A 22504-nucleotide genomic window follows, 5' to 3' on the forward strand; every position below is an offset into this window, starting at 1 on the left:
ATCTATTGGTTGCACATGTAGACTTGGCTCACAGAGCGATTTCAGCGGAATGCTGTGAGAGCTGAAAAGGTTAAATAAGCTTGTGGACTGCAACCCTGTACACACCTAAGCCGCTCCCGTGACCGGATGAGTTAGGGGCTGTCAGGAGAGAAGAGTGGGAAGTCAGGCAGCATTCAAGAAGTCACCCTTAGCTTTACATGTAGCCCTGGGAGCATATTTGCAGTGCCACTGTTCTGTTGCTTCTCTTCCTGTGCATTTCCTACACTAGCACCCCCCTTCACTACAGTTTGGGTACTACAGCATTAACATAGTGACCTAAATGTATCCTAAATGCTATTTTGTTTCATAGGGTTCTACTGACATCTTGTTTGTATGGAATGATATGAATGAGCCTTCAGTCTTCAAAGGGGCAGAACTAACCATGCAGAGAGATGCTGTTCACCATGGCAACTGGGAGCACCGGGAGGTTCACAATCTCTATGGTTTTTACCAGGTAGGATACCTGAAGAGAAAAATCAACTGCCATAAATATTCTGTCCTTCATGATTATGGTTATTTGTATTGTGGTTACCCCGTTGAGGCCCAGTTATTCTAGGTGCCAGTATGTTGGAATCAGCTTCTTTCTGATAAATCAGACCTAGGACAGGGATACCACTCATGCCTGTCTTTCTACTGCAACAGTGTAATGACATCAATCCATTACATATGTAATGTTAGTATTTCTTTTTTTACCCTTTGTTCTAGTGTCTTCCAACAAACTGTGGATACTTTACTACTAATAATTACTATTCTTTCTAGACATACTTCTCATGGTTCCTGCCTTTAATTGGCCAAAAAGGGAGTGTAATATATAGTCACTAGTTAGGTTATCTCCTTGTTATCCTCTTGCTTTTAGCAAATGGCAACTGCAGAAGGACTCATCAAACGCTCTGAGGGACAGAAGAGGCCATTTGTCCTCACGCGCTCTTTCTTTGCTGGATCACAGAAATATGGTAAGCATGAACAAGCTTCATGAAATCATAAAACAGTGATGATTTTCTGTAATGCTTTTGAATTTAATTATTTACACTAGACCTGGTACTAGGGCTGTCAAATGATTAAACATAATTACAATCATAAGATTAAAAAATAATTGCAATTAATCTAATTTCAATCCCACAGTTAAACAATAAAAGAATACCAATTTAAATTCAACATAGAAGCATGTCTTCTATAGAGTGGCTGAAGAATGAAGGGGATATATGAATACTTGGCATACTTGATGCATAAATACCTTGCAACTGTGTCTGCAACAGTGCCATATGAACACCTAGTCTCACTTTCACGTGATACTGTAAATAAGACAAAGGTAGCATTATCTCCTGTAAAGCTAAACAAACTTGTTTGTCTTAGTGAGTAGTTGAACAAGATATAGGACTGAGTGGACTTGTAGGTTATAAAAAAGTCCTATACAGGCAGTCCCCGGGTTACGTACAAGATAGGGACTGTAGGTTTGTTCTTAAGTTGAATCTGTATGTAAGTCGGAACTGGCGTCCAGATTCAGACACTGCTGAAACTGACCGCCAATTCTGACTTACATACAGAATCAACTTAAGAACCCCAGGCGTCCCCAAGTCAGCTGCTGCTGAAACTGATCAGCAGCTGATTCCAGGAAGCCCGGGGCAGAGCAACTCTGCCTGGGGCTTCCTGTTGTCAGCGCTGGTCAGTTTCAGCAGAAGCTGACTTGGGGACGCCTGGGGCAGAGCAGCTGGGGTGCTACTGGACCAACCCAGCAGCACCCCATCAGCTCTGCCCCAGACGTCCTGATTCAGCCGCTGCTGAAACTGACCAGCAGCGGCTGAATCAGGACCTGGGGCAGAGCAGCTGGGGTGCTGCCGGGTTGGTCCAGTAGTGCCCACGGGCGCTGCAGGACCAATCGGCAGCGCCCCAGCTGCTCTGCCCCAGAGTCCAAAACAAAAGCCTGGTCTGCTGGGGGGGGGAGCACACTAGCTGCGCCCCCCCCCCCCAGCAGACCAGGGACACGGGGAGCAGAGCCGCAGCGGCAACAGGGTGCCGCGCCTCTGAGGCTTTGCTCTGGCAAAGCCTCAGAGGCGAGGGACCCCGCCATGGCTGCGGCTTCAGTCTGGGTGCCTGTGGTCTGCTGGGGACGGTCCCCAGCAGACCACAGGCACCCGGACTGAAGCCGCAGCCGCGGGGGGTCCCCAGCAGACCACAGGCACCCGGACTGAAGCGGCAGCCGCGGGGGGGTCCCGCGCCTCTGAGGCTTTGCCAGAGCAAAGCCTCAGAGGTGCGGGGAACCGCCGCTGCTGCCGCTTCAGTCAAAGCGGCAGCAGCGGGGGTCCCCGCGCCTCTGAAGCTTTGCTCTGGCAAAGCCTCAGAGGCGCGGGACCCCCCCGCGGCTGCGGCTTCAGTCCGGGGGCCTGTGGTCTGCTGGGGACCGTCCCCAGCAGACCACAGGCACCGGGTCTCAAGGGGCAGCAGCAGCGGTTCCCGCGCTTCTGAGGCTTTGCTCTGGCAAAGCCTCAGAAGCGCGGGAACCCGCCCGGTGCCCCTGGTCTGCTGGAGACGGTCTCCAGCAGACCAGGGGCACCGGAGCAGCTTACGAACGGGGCTTTCTCGCCCCGACTTCCGGGGCGAGAAAGCTCCGTTCGTAAGTGCGGATCCGACGTAAGTCGGATCCGCGTAAGTCGGGGACTGCCTGTATTGTTTTGCATGCAGGTATGTAAAATATTCTACATGTTAGTAGCACTTACACTATAATGATACTGCATTATGGCATTTGTAGGAAATTAATTGAAACATATTATTTCTTCATATTTGTAATAAAAAGACTTAATTGAGCACTGTACATTTTGTATTCTGTGTTGTAATTGAAATCAATATATTTGAAAATGTAGAAGAAAATCCAAAATAGTCATAATACATTTAAATTGGTATTCTGTTATTGTTTAATAGTGTGGTTAAAACTGTGATTAATCACAACTGTTTTTTTAATCTTGTTAATTTGTTGTGCATTAATTACTCATGTTAATTGTGATTTATTGACTAACCTCCTTGGTACCTCAGCACTAATAAACACAGAAATACTCTGTCTACACTATGATGGCAGACTAGATGTATATTTGTTCAGTAATGTGAGTGAGTTTAAAAACTGTCCAAGGCCATACACAAATCAGGCAGATTACTTTAAGTGAATCTATTAGCTTGGCTCTTTCTTTTCCCTTTATCTTTAATTGCAAATATAAATTGACCTGGGAGCCTGAATTCAGTGTATAAACTTGAAAACATGCTGTTGGTGTTTCTAGGTGCTGTATGGACAGGAGACAATGTAGCAAAGTGGAGTTACTTAAAAATCTCCATTCCAATGTTGCTTACAATCAGCATTGCAGGAATTTCATTCTGTGGAGGTAAGGAGTTCAACTGGAATTGTTCCCTAAATGTAGGCCATCAGACTTGCTGAGTTTATTTCTTAAAATAGATTTAAACAAACAGCCACCAGAACAACCCACTTCTTTCCCACATTCTAGTGTGTTTCAAAACAGTTTCCTCTCTGTAGTCCAGTTAAAGATCCCAGTAGCATTCTCTCCTTCCTTTGGCATAGTCATCTTTGGTAGCATGAGAGTCCTTTGCACTGACAGCTTGGAATCATCTTCCACTAGCATCCATATAATTTCCCACTGTGACAAGGAAAACCACTCTCTGTGTCTTTAAAAGTTCTCAACCCATTTCATCAATAGATGAGTCTGATATTTCTTTTCACTTTGTATGGCCAAACAGCTGCCTTTCAGCAGGATAGGATGAGCCATGTTACATTAATGTATTTATAGATTTGGAATGTTTATATGAGAAATTCATGTTTTTCAGAACACTTTCCAAAACAAATTAGCATGTCTCTTTACATTTTAGCTGATGTGGGCGGGTTTATTGGGGATCCAGACCCAGAGCTACTTGTTCGCTGGTATCAGGCTGGTGCATACCAGCCTTTCTTCAGAGGCCACGCCAATATCGACAGCAAACGGCGTGAACCATGGCTATTTGGGGATGAGAACACACGGCTCATCAGGGAGGCCATTAAAGAGCGATACACCCTTCTGCCCTACTTGTATTCACTGTTCTACCGGGCACACACTACTGCTGAACCAGTCATGAGGTAGGTAATATAAGGGAATTAATTAAAACCACTTGTATTGCATTTTATATAAAGGCCCTTCTTATGAGCCAGGAAAGGTAGTAATTGTGTCAAAGGATGCATGAGAGGGCAAAGTTAAATTCCTTTCCCTTACTTTTGTGACTTTCAATTTGAATTTTAGAAAATGAATGTATATAGGAATTGTTTTTAAAAAGAGAACAATTGAGCACATCACTTAAATAAACCATTCCCACATACAGTCTTAAGCCATGTCTAAACTACAGTCTTAAGCCATGTCTAAACTACAAAGATTTTTCGTGGGATTTGCATATCCTCTTTTGAAAAATCTTTGTAGTTTAAATGTAGCCATAGAAAAATACAGTAGACCCCAAGAAGAATGTTACCAATTATTCTCATCTATATCTAAATACTGCCAGTGGATCCCTAAGCAGACCTGAAAGCTTCAAAGCCTGCCTTTTCTCTTTCTAACTGGTCAATGCTTTTTATTCAGAAATTAGGCCAATTGGTTACCTACCTTGCCCAGAGTTCATTTCATATAGATAATTCAAGAGTGAGGTGTTTGCCATTATACATTTCCTATAGTCATTTTTCCTTTCGTAATGTAATATAGACATTAAATTAGTAAAGTAACTTCCATTGTGCTCCTTTCCAATATATAATGAGAGGTCTCAGCGGAGCTGTTTGTAACAGTCATGTCAGTGGAAGATAAATATTGCTAATCTCACTTGTATTTTTGTCTCTTACAGATGGCACTATAATTGCTGTCCTTTTTTTCAAATTCATCTTCACTAGTTGTAATGGAAAACCCCATGTCAAGATAATAACTTGACTTGTAATAGGGCAGAAACTTTTGGATACACCCAATTGTGAACCTGACTTGTGCATGCAGGCACCACAAGAGCCAGTGAGGACATCTGTCTACCCCTTTGCAGTATACAAATGGTCCATTTGTGTACACACTTGCAGCACCTGTCCATTCCTGGGCTTCTACCTTTCTAAAAATCAGGCCCCTATTTTGACTATATATAATAATAAATACTGCCATGGTGATAGCAAGTCATTGGGGCATGTTCAGAAACTAAAAAGAGCCATGGAATTTTCTTCCGTGTTTTACAGGGACAAACACAGTAAAAAATCTGCCTCGTTAGCAAGCCAATAAACAGTGGAGTTGCAGAATTCAACAGGTCAAGCAGAGATTGTTTGTGTGGGGACCCACAGAATTGCTCCCATTCTTGTCTCTAACAAGAAAGAGCTATTGTTATCATAACACTTGGTATTATAAATAAGCAAGGGAGGGTCTGGGCGTGACCAGTGATTAGCGTACCACATTACTATTCAATACAACTTAATCAGGTTTCTCAGTCCCTGATAAACAGGACCCAGGGTTGCTGTAGAACCAGTATAGTCAGCTACTGAAAAGAAGAGAGATTATCTCCCAGAAACTAGCCAGTAAAGAAGCAATATTGATGGACTCTGAAGGAAAGTCCTGTCCATCTCTCTGCTAGAAGAAAGATTGATACTATGTGAGTTCATGAGGAAAGGGGGGATTCCCCGGGTTGCAAAGGTCAAAACAGATGCACATGCCTAAAACAGAGAAAAAAAATCACTATACCACAGTTAGGCTACATCTACGCTAGCCTGCTTGCAGAAAAGCTTATGAAAATGAAGCTTGGCGTGGACTATTGCTGCACTTCATTTGCATAATTAATGATCAGACGTTTTTGCACAAAAAAGAGCCATGTAGATGGCTATTTTTTTGCACAAAAAACCCTCTAGTGCAAGAACCGTTCTTCCTCAAAAAATGAGGCAAAATGATGTCCCCCAGCTCAAAAATGAGGAAGAACAGCTCTGGCGCAAGAGGGGGTTCATGTGCAAAAAGGAGCTGTCTACACTGTTCTTTTTTGCGCAAAAATGGCTGCTCGTTAATTATGCAAATGAAGCGCAGCGATATTCCACGCCAAGCTTAATTTGCATAAGCTTTTCCGCAAGAAGGCTACAATATAAACGTAGCCTTAGACAGAGCATACACATTTGGTAGCCTAAGGACTGTGATCTGCCTTGCAAGATCTTGTGGAGGAGACTGGATTAGGTCAGCTTTCTGCTCGCAAGTAGCACTGGGAAGGGCTTTAACTCTTGTTCATCGTGGAATTGTAATGATTGTATAAGAAGAGGCATTTAAAGACACAGATAAGAAATCTGTCCAATCTTCCTTGGTGGAATGGCAGTAGTTACAAAATAGGCCTTGTAGAAGAGTGGGAATGTTGAAGCTGGCAGAGGGCCCAGAGACTCCAGCTAAGACAGAGAGCAGGCCAATGAGAAAGATGACACTGACAAGACTCCCCTGTTTTCCACAGGCCTCTCTGGGTTGAGTTCCCCAAGGAACAAGAAACTTTTGGTGTGGAAGACGAATACATGCTAGGTAAGTAGACAATTTCCCAAATCCAAACATCAGCTGGTGTCTGCTATTATAGTAGCAAAAAGTATGAAAACCCCTGACAAGATGTTTAAAAGTGAATGATTTTGGGTCCCCTGCCCAGCTTGAGACATTTTAAGAATCCTGATTTCCAGAGGGTGAATGATCAACATTTTTGAAAATCAGACTTTTTAAAAAGTAGAGCTGTTGATTACTAGCTGTTAGCACATGCAGTTAACTCAAAAATTAATTGCAGTTTCAATTGCACTGTTAAACAATAGAATACCAATTGATTGCAAATATTTGCATTGTAACAATGATAAACAAAATTAATATTTTTCAAGTCACCTCATCCAAGTATTGTGGTGCAATCTCTTTATCATGAAAATGCAGCTTTACAAATGTAGATATTTTGTGTGTGATATAACTGCACAAAACAAAACAATGTAAAACTCTAGAGCAGGGGTGGGCAAGATTCCTCTCGCAGGTGGAATCTGGACCACTAAGCCACCAGATCTGGCCCATGGACCACCCTGCTGGGACCCTGAGTCAAACAGCAGCCACTGTTTTAAGCACAAGGCTGCTCCGTGTGCCTCTTTGCTCTAGAAGGGGAGGGAGGGTTCATGTGATCTCCCTACCCCCAGCCAATCTCTTAGCTCCTATTGGACTAAAACAAACAGTCGATTAGGAGCTGAGAGATTGGCCTTGGGGACGGGGGCAGTGCAAGCCTCTTCCCCATCCCAGAGCTGCGTCACATGGAGGGAGCAGCCTGCAGTATTAAGTGATCTGGGACTGCAGCAGGCAGGGAGCCTAGCCTGCCTTGGGGGTGCTACACAGCTGCTGGCTGGGAAACACTTAGGTAATTGCCTCCCAGCCAAAGCCTTCCTCTGGCACCCCTGCCCTTTCCCCACCCCAGCTCCCTCCCCCAGGTCACAACTCCCTCCCAGACTTTGTACACCCTCCTATACTCCTCCCCCAAGCCAGAATCCTCTCCTGCACCCAAACACCCTCCAGACCCTGCACCCCATTCCTCTGCTCCAGGTCACTACCCAAACCCTCTGCAGTCTGACCCTTCTCCTAGGTCATAATTCCCTCCCAGACTTTGCACCTCCTCCTAGAGTCCCTCCCCCAGGCCAGAATCCTCTCCTGCACCCATACTCCCTTCCCTTCCCTACACCCCAATCTCCTGACCCAGGTCACAATCCTCTCCTTCACCCAAACTCCCTCTCAGACCTCACATCATCTCCAGCACCCCGGTCCCTTATCCTATGCGCCCTTCTGCACCTGACGTCCATCTGAGACCCCACACCTCCTCCACAGAAAAGTGCAGCCCTTGACCACTTTCCAAAATCTTGGAGTGGCTCTCCATCAAAAATTATTGCCCACCCCTGCTGGTAGAGCCTACGAGTCCAATCAGTCCTACTTATTGTTCAACCAGTCACTAAGACAAACAAATTTGTTTATATTTATGGGAGATAATGGTGTCCGCTTCTTATTTACAATGTTACTAGAAAATGAGAATAAGTATTTGTGTGGCACTTTTGCAGCTTGTATTGCAAGGTATTTACATGTTAGATGTGCTAAACATATTCATATGCCCCTTCATGTTTTGACCAACATTCCAGAGGACATGCTTCCAGAAAGATTTAAATAAATAGTATTCCATTATTGTTTAACAGTATGGTTAATCACATGATTAATCATGATTAATTTTTAATAATGTGACTTAATAGTGATACATATTTTTTTAATCGCTTGACACCCCTACTTGAAAGGTGTGTCATATTGAGGTGAAAAAATTGAGGCACTCATCACTATTAATTGCTCTTGAACATGCTTAGTTCCAGCATATAAAACCCCAACCTTCATCAGGACTTCTATTTCAAATAACTAATTATCCAGAATTGATGGAGGGGTGGCAGTGATTTCTGATGGAATTCACCTTCTCTGTGAATATTAATAAATCATCTCTGACAGAGCTGAGTTACTTCTGGGGATAGAAAGTACATCTTAAACAGCAAATTTTTAGCCTTTTGAATATTCCAAGTGTTAAAAGTTTAGAAACTTTTCTCTCACATGACTTTGTCAGTTATACATGTTGAACACTGCACTCTCCAATCAACCTATTCAATATACTTTTCAGAGCAAAGTGTAAACATTTCCCAAGACGTGCATTTAAAAGGAATTTCTTTGCCAAATGGAATTGCCTTTTTCCTTAATTCTGTTTTTTTTGTTTAAATATCAAAAAAATATTAATAGATTTCTCTGCCTCTCCCACTTATGTGTGCAAGCACCTTAACCTGTACGACCCTAGATTTTATCCCTTGTGAAGGGAGGAACATTTTTGTGAGATTACAGTATTAAAATATTGGTAACGCAGTTTTGAATTGTTCTGGTATTTAGCATTGCTTAGTCACAACTCTTAAAATGAGTGCTATTTTCAAAAGCACCTAAAACAAATAAGACACCCCCCCTTACCTAACTACCTAAGGGTATGTCTACACTAGCCCTCTAGATCGATCTAGGGAGGCTAATGAGGGCGACCGGAATTGCAAATCAAGCCCGGGATTTAAATATCCTGCGCTTGATTTGCATGTTCCCAGCCGGTCGCCATTTAGAAAGTGACTAGCCCGAAGTAACTGCCCGCGTCTACACATGGCAGTGAAACGGGATTCCGATTTAAAGCCCCTAATTCAAATTAGCTGGTAAACCTCATTACAGGAGGAATACCAGCTAATTCGAGTTAGGGCTTTAAATCGGAATCCCGTTTCACTGCCGTGTGTAGATGTGGGCAGTTACTTCGGGCTAGTCAATTTCTAAAATGGCGACCGGCTGGGAACATGCAAATCAAGCACGAGATATTTAAATCCCAGGCTTGATTTGCAATTCCGGTCGCCCTCATTAGCCTGCCTAGATTGATGTAGGGGGCTAGTGTAGATGTACCCTAACTCCCACTGCCTTTAAAAGAGATTTGAGCATCTCATTCCATTAGATGCTTTTGAAAATCTCATCCAGGGAGTCTGCAATCTTCAACCTTAAATATTATAGCCCCACAATGGAATCTTTAGATAATGGCAAAACAGTTACACAAGAGCTATGTATTAGTATCATCTACTGCATTTTTAATTAGTAGATCTCAAAATTCTTTCTTTACAATGGCAGTTAGTATCATTACCCCCTTTTTACAGATGAGCCCCAGAAAGGTGAAGAGACTTGTCTAAGGTCACCTAGCAGGACAATAGCCGAGCCAGGAACAGAGTCAATGCACTATCCACAGGCAATGCACCATGTTCTCATTTCTTTTTGTATTTCTTATTCCAGGAAATGCTTTACTGGTGCATCCAGTCGCTGAACAAGAGATCACTACCATGAACATTTTACTGCCAGGGTCTGATGAGGTAAGAGTAATTAAGAACTAACTCTGATGTTTGAATCAAAGAAAGTGAATTAGTTCCATTCTCAGAAGTCGTCTTCTATCCCAGCATAACCAGTAAGTGACAGTGCTATTAGCAGGAACTAGGGACGTTAGCAGCTAGTTGGCTAGCCGTTTAACCAATAAGTGGTTGCTTATCACTTAACAGCCTATGGGAAGCCCTGAACCTCAGTCCTCCTTCTCCCTTCCCCTCACCCCGTGGAGCTGGAGTGCCAGAGGAGTGAGGTGTCAGTCAGGGGCCACATCAGTGAGGTTTGGGGGTTGTTGGAGGGTTTTTTTTATTCTCACTTGTGTAGTCCCCAACTGATTTTTCTGTGAGTCAGTGGTCCCCCCGATCAAAAAAAAGGTTCCCCACTCCTATCATAAATAAAGGCAATGTTGAAACCATTTGTGTTGGACTTAATAATGTACTTGATTTAAAATGAAGTTTGGTAATCTTACATGGAAACGTCAGAATGCTTAATCTATATAAGAATTTAATATTTCCTTCCTTGCTGCTTAAATTAAACTATTTTCCCTAGCAGCAGCATTAGCAAAATGGCTCGGGCATAATTCTATAATTAACGACGAGTTTCCATTAGCAATTGGTGGTCCACAGAAAGGTTTACATTGAGCCAAGTGGGCCATGGGCCAAAAAGTTTGAGAACCACTGCTTTACAACATATATATTTCCTTAGCCAAATATAAGCTAAATGTAATTCTTTAATTTTATACTTCTCCTACACCTCTGCAACTCACTAGCTGACTTAAGTTGTCTGCTTAGTAATTTAATTTCCTTTTCTTAGGGTTAATTTCTCATTTATGTGACAGGAAGAGGTCAAATGTTGGAACAGAGGATAGAACATTTGAGTTAAATCCGGGGGGGGGGGAAGACATGGGGGATGGATGGTAGAGGAATGATACAAGGAGAGGTACTGAAATATTTTTTTTCTTATAACTTTGCTGTGTGCCTCACACTGCGATCACTTTGCTTGTGAGTTTTATTCTTTTCACCCACCAATTTTCCCGACTGCATGCTCTTCACAGCAGGTATTGTCATTTCAGCAACTAACACATTTTGGCCACTACCTCAGCTAAAATAATAGTTCAAGTACTGCAGTGCAGGCTGTTCCATGACTAGATGTCATCGATAAGCACAGCAAACTTTCTGATACACTTATAAAAGGTCAGTACCTCTCTGGAAAAAAAAGTTGTTCTTCCACATTAAGGCATTGCAATGTGCTTCTACATAGAAGACTTGATTTCAGAATTAGAAGTTGCTGAGGTGGTACTTTGGGAAGAGATTTCTTCAGATTCCATGGCTGAGTACTGACCACATTTTTCTCGGCATCTCAAGTCATTAGATTTGCCAGATGCTCTTTGAATCAGCTCTGATGAATGCAACTCATTGCACTGAGTAGAAGCTTGAGATCTAATTTTGGAAGCAGATGAAAAAAAAATACAAGGAGAAAAGGAGAGGCAAGAATAGCCTTGAGTATGAAAGGTGAAATAAAAGCCTGTGGACTTCTGGAATCACTGGGCTTAAGATAAGGCAGAGTATAGAAATATGGACAAGATTGCTTAGGGTCTCATTCAGGAAGTTTTAATGAACACTATTTTTTAGTTAAGATTTGTATAGGAATTCACTGCCTACCATGGCTGTAACTGCTAATCCTGTCGGAGACTATGGTGCAGAGGTACATGGGACTTTGTATGGTAATTTTCAATGACTAACTTTTAGCAGCATAGTTTGGAACATCCCTATAAATTCAGTCAGGTGTAGACATCTAAGTTGCAGGTTTTTTGTTTGCCTTGTTTTAATTCCCAGATAATAGAGAAAAGTCCACACTGACCTGTTTACAGTATTTACTCGACAGATAACATCAGAAACTGAATGCCCTTACCCTGGGAGCATGATCACTCAAGGAGAATGTGAGAATCACATGCTGTTGTGGGGGCCTGAAAATGCATTTGGCTTTTGGTACACTAGAAGGTTTCAGTTGTCAGACCCGCCTAACTGTAACTCTTCACATGTACTAAACGCTGGTCTGAAAAGCCCTGTCATTTATCATAAAAAGAATTTTGGTTGTGAACAAATTCATAAGAAATAGACTGTATGTTCCTGTTGTCTCTTATACTCATTCTAAAGGCCCTAAAGCCAAAGATATTTGACCCATAGCACAGACCTTAGAACACAAGCTGGAGGCCTGCAGAAAATTTAGATTATGTTCAGGTAAAAATGTGCTTGCACTGAATTTGTTTCTCAGAAAGTATTTTTTTAAAAGTTTCATTTTGTAAACGACACCGTTGCTTAGCACCTCCAACAGCTTTGAAATCTATTAGAGCAAATGCAAGTTCTAGAAATGATCATTCTCTATTTTGTGTATCTGTGCGGTGCACATTTGTTAAGTCTCTCACAAAGGTTATTTGATTCAGCACGCTAAATGTGATTGCTTGCATCACAAGAATAAAGTAAAAGACAGTGATATCCAGAAATAAAATCACAAAGCAAATGTTCCCGCAGAGGTATTATATCCTTCCATGATATATATCTTATGTTTGTTTCTTCTGCCTTTTCCTTGATGTAGGTTTGGTATGACTTCAGAAGATTTAGACGACAGGACTGTCCAGGCACTCTGAAGATACCAGTAACACTAGAGAGTGTACGCTTCTGTCTTGTAATACAGCTTTCATTAGGTTGACAGATTAAAATAGATTTTCTCTCAAACACTCATAAATCAGTATAGTGGTATTATGCTATAGCCCAGCAAGGAGAATTAAAGTAGTTTCTATGAAGAGAGAAAAGAATACTGTCTCAACTTGAGGTTCAAACTAAGAAACAGCAAAGTGTCATATGAGCCCCGCAGGCTCATGTAGGCATTGAAGGGTCTAACTATGGCAGAAGAGAACTCCACAGTGAACCCCCTTCCAGCTCCAAGTTACCTACTATTTAGAAGGAGCAGTTAGTAGAAATGCTGAAAGTGCAGAGAGTATCTCAACAGTGTTTGTAGTGAAGGAGGGGTTCATTGGAACAGCCTCACATGTCTAGGTGGGACTTCTGACTGTTTACTACTACAGGCAGTCCCCGGGTTACGTACAAGATAGGGACTGTAGGTTTGTTCTTAAGTTGAATTTGTACGTAAGTCGGAACTGGTACATATTGTAGGGGAAACTCTAGCCAAACATTTCTCCAGAGCTCAGTTTTATTCTCCCACACCTCACTTTCCTCAGTCCTTTATTCTAAAGCTGAGGTGTCTGCTGAGAAAAGCCGCTCCACGTCTCCCTGGTCTGCTGTGCGGGGGGGGGGGCGCTAGCTTCGCATCTCCCTGGTCTGCTGGGGGGAAGCAGCTTGTGCGGGGTTGCCTCACCCTGTTTGTAAGTAGGGATCCGATGTAAGTTGGATCCAGTAACCCGGGGACTGCCTGTACATGAATGGCAGCACTGGACTGCAAGTGCCCATTATCAACATAAGGTATAGCAATTCTTGTACTACAGGAGAGAAGGGGCTGTCTTTGTCAGTACATGTCCTTCATTCAGATGAGCTCTGTTACACTATGGCCCCAATATATGCTGTTCTTTTAGAAGACAGCCACCACATGGGTAGGCACTTTCAACAACTGCTGCTGAGATGATTTTGAGACAGGAAAAGCATAGGGTAAGATGACTTGTAAGCAGAATAGAGTTAATTTATCAACATGCTGTGTGCTGGAATTCCCTGTGGGTGATAAGAAACAACTGCATTTTTTTTAAATAAACTAAAATAAAATTACTAGAGATTAGCAGTAAGATCTCCACACTTGAACTGTTCTACCTGTTTTTGCTATTGACAGATTCCAGTGTTCCAGCGAGGGGGGAGTGTGGTGCCTCTTAAGACCAAAGTGGGAAGATCCACTGAATGGATGACAGATATTTCTTACGAACTCCGTGTTGCTCTGGACTCCAAGGTATTCCAGGATTACATTTAGTTTACACCTATCTTTTTATCTCTTCTTCTTTTCACTTTTGGACTCCTGTCCCACTCCTCTTTGCTTTCTGCAGCCTCTTCCTCTAGCATCAGGGCCTGCTTTATAAGGCACAAAAGGTATCCTTCTGCTTGTTCAACCAACACAGTGTGGTCCTTGTCTATACATCAGCTAGAAGAAGAGCCAGTCTCCATCAGATTGCTATGGAGTGACTTGGCCCTCTTCTCACTTGCCTAGGTTCCACTCCTTATGCTGGGGTTCATGCCAGAGCACCCAAACTGTTCATTCTGCGAGACTGTAGGATTTCTGCCCAAATAGAGCATTTCCTCACCTTCCCTTTGCCCTTCCTCTCCTTCTCAGCCACTCCCCAGCAGTATGGAGAAAGGAGAAGAGTGGTGGATTGCTTCAGGCCACAAACTTCCTCTCAGTTTCAGAGAAAATGAAATCAGCAACAGTCCTATTAAACACAAGTCAACAGTGGAAAATACTGCACAGGCCCCCCCCAAAATGAAACTATAACATCCAGAATGCACTTTAAATAATGCTAGATTGTTCTTCAAGGAGATGTTTTAGCCTCCCAGAGAAGATAAGATTTCTAACTGTTGACCTCAGCATATAATGATGCTTATTTTCAGTTTCACTGTCCAGTGCTTAGGCTTCTGTTAACTTTGTTCAATATCTGATGTGTTCCATAGGACTTTGCAGTAGGTGAGCTCTATCTAGATGATGGGCATTCATTTCACTATCTCCAGAAGAAGCAATTCCTGCACAGGAAATTCACATTCCACAAGAAAGTTTTCTCTTCCAGGTAATAGCAGTTCTTGCAGGTAAAACCCCCATAAAAGGAAATCTGTTTTATAATTCGTTTTACTTAGCAACAAATGTGCAAGAGTTACTCTCTTCCATTGCTCAAGAACCCTCCAGTGATAGAGAGGTTCGTTTGCCAAGCTGGAGAAGTGAGTGTTGCTCTTCATGGTCCCATTGTGCCTGTATCCGGAATGCTGAGTGCAGGTCTGGTTCACTCTGTTTAGGAATGATACAGATTTACTAAATTAGATCTAATTAAGGGCAGCAACAAGGATTACTAAACTGAGAGCTTTTCAAAGAGAGGACAGATTTAGACGGATACACTCATTGTATGAATAGTTTCAGGGTAATCACATCAATAAAGGCTATGTTCTGAGATTACACGTAAAGGTAAGACAAAAGAGCAATACTTACTAGCAATGAAGCCAAGGAAGGAAATGCTGAAACATAGTCAGAAAGTGTATGTCAATAGAAGAGTAGCCTAGAAAAATAAAAAGGGTAGTCAAGCATGCTAAATACCAAAAATATCCACAGCTGCTTGTAAGGAGGCAAATGTCTCAAATATGTCACTCCCAGACTTCCACTAACTGTACTGTAGGCTACAGAGGTTGAACCTCTGTGGTCTGAGACTTTCTGGTTTGGCAACATCTGTGGTGTTAGAGTGCCCCAGCACAGAGGTTGCCGGTGGCTGGGAGCAGAGCCGTCTGGTGGGACCAGTGAGGCCCATGGGACTCCAGAGCCTGCAGTTGGCCAGACTAGGAAGCCAGTGGGGGTGCCAGAGTACATGAGGCGGGGCAGAGTGCAGAGCTGGTGTGGTTGCTGGAGTCTGCAGGGCCGGGGAGAGAGGAGGGCGCCGAGCCTGCAGCTAACTGGGCCAAGAAGCAGGGCGGGGCTCCAGAGCTCACAGCTAGCAGGGCTGCAAGCACCCGCAGGGCCGCTGCCAAAGGGGGTCAGGGTAGCAGTGGCAGGTAGCTGAGGAGAGGAATCCAGCGGTGAGGCTAGTGCCCCCCCGACCTTCCCTGGTGTGGAAAACAATTCCGAGACCCATCAGGTCCCAGGGGAGCCAGATTAAGGAGGTACAACCAATACCAAAATTTGTTGTCCAAATGGATTTGTAGCACCATCATTAAGCTACAGGTTTTTTTCTCACTTCTTCAAACCTCAAGAATGAATTAGAGATCATCTATTTTATGAAACTTATCATTCAGCAAGATCATAGAATGGCTTGGGTAACATGACTAAACACAGACTAGTCCCTTGAATACAGGGAAGACTGACTCACGTAGATGGGTCCTTCACTATTTGTATCTATTTAAATCATTTTCAGATGCCATCCAGGTAACCAGGGGCTTGTGAAACCTTCTTATATACTGGTTAGGGATTTGGTGATGGGGGGGAGGAGGGGAATCATACCTGTTTCAAGAAAAAGTAGGTTAGGAAAAATAAACTGTATTGGGATCCTGAAATAAGAGACTGTGGTTGTGGTTTGTCCTTCCAAGTTTTATACCTTGGCTGACTTTCCAACTACAGGCAGAAACTACTGGGTCTGAAACTGTTTTGTTTTCTTTTTCAGCTGTGCTGATGAAATTGGGCAATACCACACAAAATGTGTAGTTGAACGGATACTAATTCTAGGAGTTCAGAAGCAGCCCACATCTGTGAATGCCAATCTCCAGGGTAAGAGAAGGAATATTTTATAAATCACGACAGTTTTTTTTAAATAATGGTAGCACTAATTAAAGGTGGCAGGTGACAACACTATAAAGACAACTATGAGCATGGGAAGCAATAGTATATAAGCTGTTAATTGCCAGTACATCCCACCCCTGTTCTTTAGGAACCATCACTGTAGTGGTAGGGTAGTTCAGTTTGTAGGATGAATTAATCCTTGGCCCCTCACTGATGGTGTTGACTGAAGTACCACTTTATGCCACTAGTGTGTAAACTGGTGGCATGTTTGGGCAGAAACCACAGCAAATGTCTGTAAGGTTCAGTTATTAGGAGAAAGTCTCAATAAACACAAAAGTAAAACCAGGTAAAAGTAAAAACAGCCCCGGTCTGGGAATCAACCTAACTCTCAGAAGCTGAGAGAGGGAGCCCTGCCTTGCCCCAAAAGTTCTCCCCCTTCTGCCTCTCCAGCAGTCCTTCCACTGAGCACCTGTGCAAAGACAAGTGAAACAGAGGCTGGGGTTAACTTGTGCTCTGAGGACATGCTAGTGATTATTTTTCATTACATTTGACCACTAGGGAACTGCACTGAAACTGAGGTGTCAGTGACTCCATAGGAAGATGTTTGCTGTCTGCTTTTCGAGACCAGGGACAAAGTTGTTGGCTGCTTCCACTGAAGGGCCCACCAGTATAATAACTCCCAAGCCAAGAAACACTTTGGCTACAGAGACAGTTGTGTTAGTAGAGCCCTGCTTGAGAGTTAACAAATGTAGATAACCTCATAGCTGGAGAAAGGGTTTAATAATAACTCTGAGACTCTCAAATAGAGTGGGTCAAACTGGTCCAAAAAAGAAAATGTGCAGGCCAAAACAAAAGTGTTTCTATTTTGTCGCTCACATGGGAGTGGGGGAGGGGGGAAGGAGGTGTCACAGAACCCACTGCACTATATAAGAGAAAGCAAGTGGAATTTGCACAGATGACCTGTCCCTCCAGGGTCCTCCCTTTCCCGTTTGGGAATCATACTGTCATTGGTCCTGCCTGCTAAGGCACAAAAATCATACTGTCATTGGTCTACCCCTGCTAAGGCACAAAAAGCAACAGTTAATGCAGAAACAAGCATTTGCTTTTGCTGGCATGTTGCTGGATGTGCCTGGGGATAAAGATTCAGAAGGCAGCTTCCCCCAAAAAAATCCACGGAGCCCTAAGGACCTGTCTGCAGAGTTGAAGTAAAGGAAGATATGATACCTTAGACTCTGATACACTCTTAAAGCATAGAGGCCAGATTTGGCCAGCAAGAACTCTTCTTTGACCATCTCCATGCCTAACAGAGAGTAAGAGAAATAAGGCAACCATGTACAGTATAACTTCGTTCAGAAGGGGTTTTCTTAAAGTGAATCATAAACTCTCTCATCCCATTGCAATACAGATGGGAAAGACAAAGAAGTGGTTTTCACGTATGATATCACGACCTCCATGTTGACCCTGGAAAAGCTATTATTGAATATTGGTGATGACTGGGAAATTCACATCATGTGAGAAGATAAACTGCATCTTCAGAGAAGTTGATGAAAAGTTGAAAGGAAATGGTTTTGAAGGACTTAACTTGTTCTCTTGAATATGACTAGTTTGTAAAATGTAAGCAGAGCTATTGCAGCCACAGGCTGATCTTTCTTAACGTTATCTTTTATAAAAGATTTATTTGATTTAGATTTTACACACTCTTCCCAGATCACTAGCTAGCAAAAGTAGCGCAAATGAGGTCATATCACTAGAAAAGGCTCATTGCTATCCTGCGAAGGTTGGCTTCATTTTGGTGGACAGGATTCTGCAGGCAGTGGACTGAATTCTGCCCTCACTTGTATCCATGATTGGGACTGGCTTTCAAGATCGTAAGCCCAAGGACTTTTAGTTTTTAATTTTAAGACAATTTTCTAAGCATCTGCAAATTACTGCTATCTGGCTGTTTGAGTAGGGCATTTTGCAGAAAGAGGAAAGGAAGAGCCCTGCATCAGCTCAATCAAATAACATTGGTGAATCTATGCAAGATGCAAAGGACTAAAATTTATGTCTAGGACTCTGTGGCAAACTACCTTGGACAGAACCAGGAATTAATGTGTTTACTTCTGTTCCAAGCATTCCCCTTCTGCCCCTATAGCACCTAGTCCACAAGACGAGGAACTACTACACAGTCTGTTTACAGGGAAGTAAATAGCAGAGCTGGATGAACAGTTCAGCAGTTGAATCTGAACTCAGCTCGAAGTCAAGGTCTGGGGAAGGCAGCATGGGCCAGGTGATGTGAGTGAATGAATGATAATAAGTGGGTGGGAATATCATATTAAATATTTATTTCTAGACTTTATAACATTTAGATTTTTTTAAAGGTGCCCAATTTTTATATAGGATAATATTGGGTTTGGATATTCGCTGGGTTCCCATAAACACTTTCTGTCATAACACTTTTTCTTCTTCCAGTGATTGGTCACATTGATTCCAGTTAGGTGTGCACGTGCCACATGCAGGATCATTGGAAAGTTTTCCTTTAGCACCAACATTGGGTCGTCTGTTGAGCCTCATGGAATGGCACCTCCATGGCACTAAGTATATGACTCTGCCAACCGGGAGCCTCCTCAGTTCCTTCTTGCCACCAGTGACAGTCATTGGAACTGTGGTGACTTGTCTAGCAAGTTCTCCATGTTTCTTTAGTTTCACTTTAGAGCCAAAGTGCCAGTCCCTCCTTCTCACAGTTTGGGAGTTTCATGGTTAAACCCCATGGCACTTCTATGCTCCGAATCAGTGAGGGAGGTCCTACTTGGCATAACTACAACCCACCACCTAGCTATGTCTTGAGTCACCTCATTGGAATCAATATGAGCAATCACTCTAAGAAGAAAAATGGTTACTCACCATTTCACATCTGTTGTTCTTCGAGATGTGTTGCTCCTATCCATTCCAAACCCACCCACCTTCCCTCTGTCAGAGTAAGTGGCAAGAAGGAACCAAGGAGGTGCCGGATCGGTAGGGTCATATATTGAGCATGTCATGCCAGGGGGTTCCACAGCTGACCCGATGGTGCTGCTAAAGCGAAAGCTTTCCAATGATAGTGCATGCAGCAGACACAGACACACCTAACTGGAATGGATATGAGCAACACATGTCAAAGAGCAACGGGCATGAAAAAGTGAATTAACTGTTTTTTTTTCCCACCCCATCCTCCTCCCCCAGTGTGTTTTGTTTGGGGGGGGAGTTGCCCAGGTTTCTATTTGAATAAGTACCAATTGTTTAAGTCAGGTGGGTGGGTATAGAAAGCCTGCACAAGAGAAGCTCTGTTATAATTGATCTTATAGGACCTGTGAAAGCAGGGCTTTCTTCCTTCAGACTTTAATGAGTCCTTGGGGAGTGAGGGTATGCTCCCATATTCATGAATGCACGCAGGGAATACATGCATGCATTCATGAATGCAAGAGCATGCCCTTAGGGTAAGTCTACACTGCATTCTAAAATCAAAATAAGATATGCAATTTGCGCTACGTAAATTGCGTATCTTATTTTGATTTTATTTCAAAATGGGCTATTTTGAAAATTGGCACCAAATTTTGAAATAAAGCACTATTTCGAGCTATCCATTATTCCTCCTGCAACGAGGTTTACAGGGATGGTGAAATAGCGCATTCATTATTCCAAAAATATTTCAAAATAACAAGCGCATTCCTTGGATGCAGGGTAGCTATTTGTGGTATCCCAAAATAGCCTTGCAGTGTAGACATACCCTTAGTGAGATGAGGCTGGAGGATGGGAATGGAGGATACTGTTCCACACTGAAAACTTTAAAATGCTTAGAGTTTTCATTTTTATCTCATCAAATTTTACACCATTTTAAAGTTTTAACATGTTTAAAAGACTCTGCTTTTACCTTGAGCTTATAATCTTGTACTCCCACCTCCTCTGCACCCATTGCTCTGTACCCATTGCTCCTCCTTTCAGAGTTCTCTCTTCCAAGACCAGGTTACATAGCTCCATGCCACCGTGCCCCCAGTACAGCCAGTCTGTGCTACTCTCAGCCTACTGTCACTGCTTAGGAGTTAGTTTAAAATGTCTGCCTACCCCTACTTGATATCCATTTTGCTTTGTCCTATGTTATATATAAAACAAGCCAGAGTCAGCTCTGATGCAAATCTGTGAATTAAGTCAGTGTGTTATATGGATATGAGAGCAGAATTCACTCCCTTCTTTTAGCAAAATGAAGATAATAGTAAATAGTTTGCTTGTCTTTTCAGCTATTCTCTTGTAGTATGCTTAGGAGTGTGGGTGGTGGGGAATAGAGAGAAGATCTCTAACTGCACATTGACCAGCAAATACCAACAAGCTTATACTTGTGCCAGCATTTCCCACTAAGCCTACTCTGTGCTTAGTTGGGCAGTTCCACCTGCTGCAATTTATTCTCTGTAGGGATTTCTGGAAGTGCCAAGTTTCAATACAGCAGCAGCAAACTGTTACCGTTATGTTCTAAACAACTGACTGCAACCGATTCAAGCAAGCCCATTCCACATGGAATCCTGAGAATCTCCTGCCCTTTAAAATTATATGCCCACTTTAAGCAGATATGATCAGCAAAACTTTTATCCCAACGCTAAACGTTGGGGACTTGAAGATTTCTATTTAAATCACAGTTGGGCAAATCCATGGTGGGTGACTTGAGATGAATCCTCTGAAGTCTTGAGCCTGAAATAGTACTATTTTGAAAACATGAGGATTTCACTGATCTGTACTTTCCAAGGGACATAAATGACAAACACAGAGCCCAATTCTGGCCTTCATTATGCCAGAGAGGGCAAAATTTGGTCAATTATCTTCCTACCTCAAAACTTAGGTTACAAAGAACTGGTCCGCCTCTTTGAGGAGGCAAGGGGCCTGATTCTGCTCTAACTCTGGAATTTCACTAGCCAATTACAGAGGGAGTCTACAGAACTGCAGTTCATCTACAGATTTGACACAAACTGATTGGCACATTACAAAGCCAATTTCTTCTGCCATTACCATCTGTATTTCCACACCAAAAGCTATGTATGGGACACATCCAGCCCACTTAATTAGCCTCATTAACACGGGTCCTACAGTTGACAGGTACTTCTGCTGTTATATATGTATATCTTAGCTTCTATTATTTCCACTCCAATTCATCTGATGAAGTGGGTTTTGCCCACAAAAGCTCATTATTCTATATATTTTGATTAGTCTTTAAGGTGCCACAGGACCACTCATTGATTTTATGTGGTATAACTCCACTGAGTTCAGTGGTGTCACTCCTGATTTACTCAGCATAAGGGAGAGGATAATCAGGCCCTTGCTTATTATCAGTCTGTGAATTTTACATACAAAACCTATTTCTTCACAGAGTTCATTATTACTTTCTGCTTCTGAATGTGACTTGACTGCTATTGCTGGTGTCTATTTAACATTCCATTAGAATGGTACAGACATTTTATCTCAGTCTTATGAAGTGTGAAGACATAATAAATTAACAAAGATTGTTTTCATTGTGAAATGAGTCATATGCTTTATTTCCTCCATCCTTCTTCCCACCACGGATATCCACAAATAAGTACGGGTACGTCTAAACTACATGGCTCCGTCGACGGAGCCATGTAGATTTGTTGTTTTGGCAAAGTCAAATGAAGCCGCGATTTAAATGATCGCGGCTTCATTTAAATTTACATGGCTGCCGCGCTGAGCCGACAAACAGCTGATCAGCTGTTTGTCCGCTCAGCGCGCTAGTGTGGACGCTCCCCTGCCGACATCAAAGCCCTTTGTCCCCAGCCCCGGTAAACCTCATCCCACGAGGAATAACGGGGCTACCAACAAAGGGCTTTGATGTCGGCAGGGTAGCGTCCACACTAGCGTGCTGAGCGGACAAACAGCTGATCAGCTGTTTGTCGGCTCAGCGCGGCAGCCATGTAAATTTAAATGAAGCCGCGATCATTTAAATCGCAGCTTCATTTGACTTTGTCTATGTGTCTAATCTACATGCCTCTGACGACAGAGGCATGTAGTCTAGACACAGCCTACCATTTTAGTATAAGGTGGAGGCTATGGCT

General features: G+C 42.9%; 1 protein-coding gene across 4 annotated transcripts in view; it reads left to right on the top strand.

Annotated features, from left to right (window-relative positions):
• GANC (glucosidase alpha, neutral C) overlaps positions 1-21954 on the top strand; it is a 50313-nt gene extending 28359 nt beyond the window's left edge. For 3 of the 4 annotated variants that reach the window (XM_089778518.1, XM_006130352.5, XM_089778519.1), the window contains 11 exons: positions 350-493; positions 896-992; positions 3306-3407; positions 3907-4150; positions 6505-6569; positions 9885-9961; positions 12564-12638; positions 13806-13919; positions 14633-14745; positions 16318-16421; positions 17839-21954. In XM_089778518.1, coding sequence (XP_089634644.1) covers positions 350-493; positions 896-992; positions 3306-3407; positions 3907-4150; positions 6505-6569; positions 9885-9961; positions 12564-12638; positions 13806-13919; positions 14633-14745; positions 16318-16421; positions 17839-17948 — 1245 coding nt within the window. In that variant the 3' untranslated portion in view covers positions 17949-21954. The other variant, XM_089778520.1, reaches the window with a different exon arrangement.
• Positions 21955-22504: the final 550 nt, after the last annotated feature.

The sequence above is a fragment of the Pelodiscus sinensis genome, chromosome 5, assembly GCF_052426305.1.
Source record: "Pelodiscus sinensis isolate ZL-2025 chromosome 5, ASM5242630v1, whole genome shotgun sequence".
Classification (NCBI taxonomy): Eukaryota; Metazoa; Chordata; order Testudines; family Trionychidae; genus Pelodiscus; species Pelodiscus sinensis.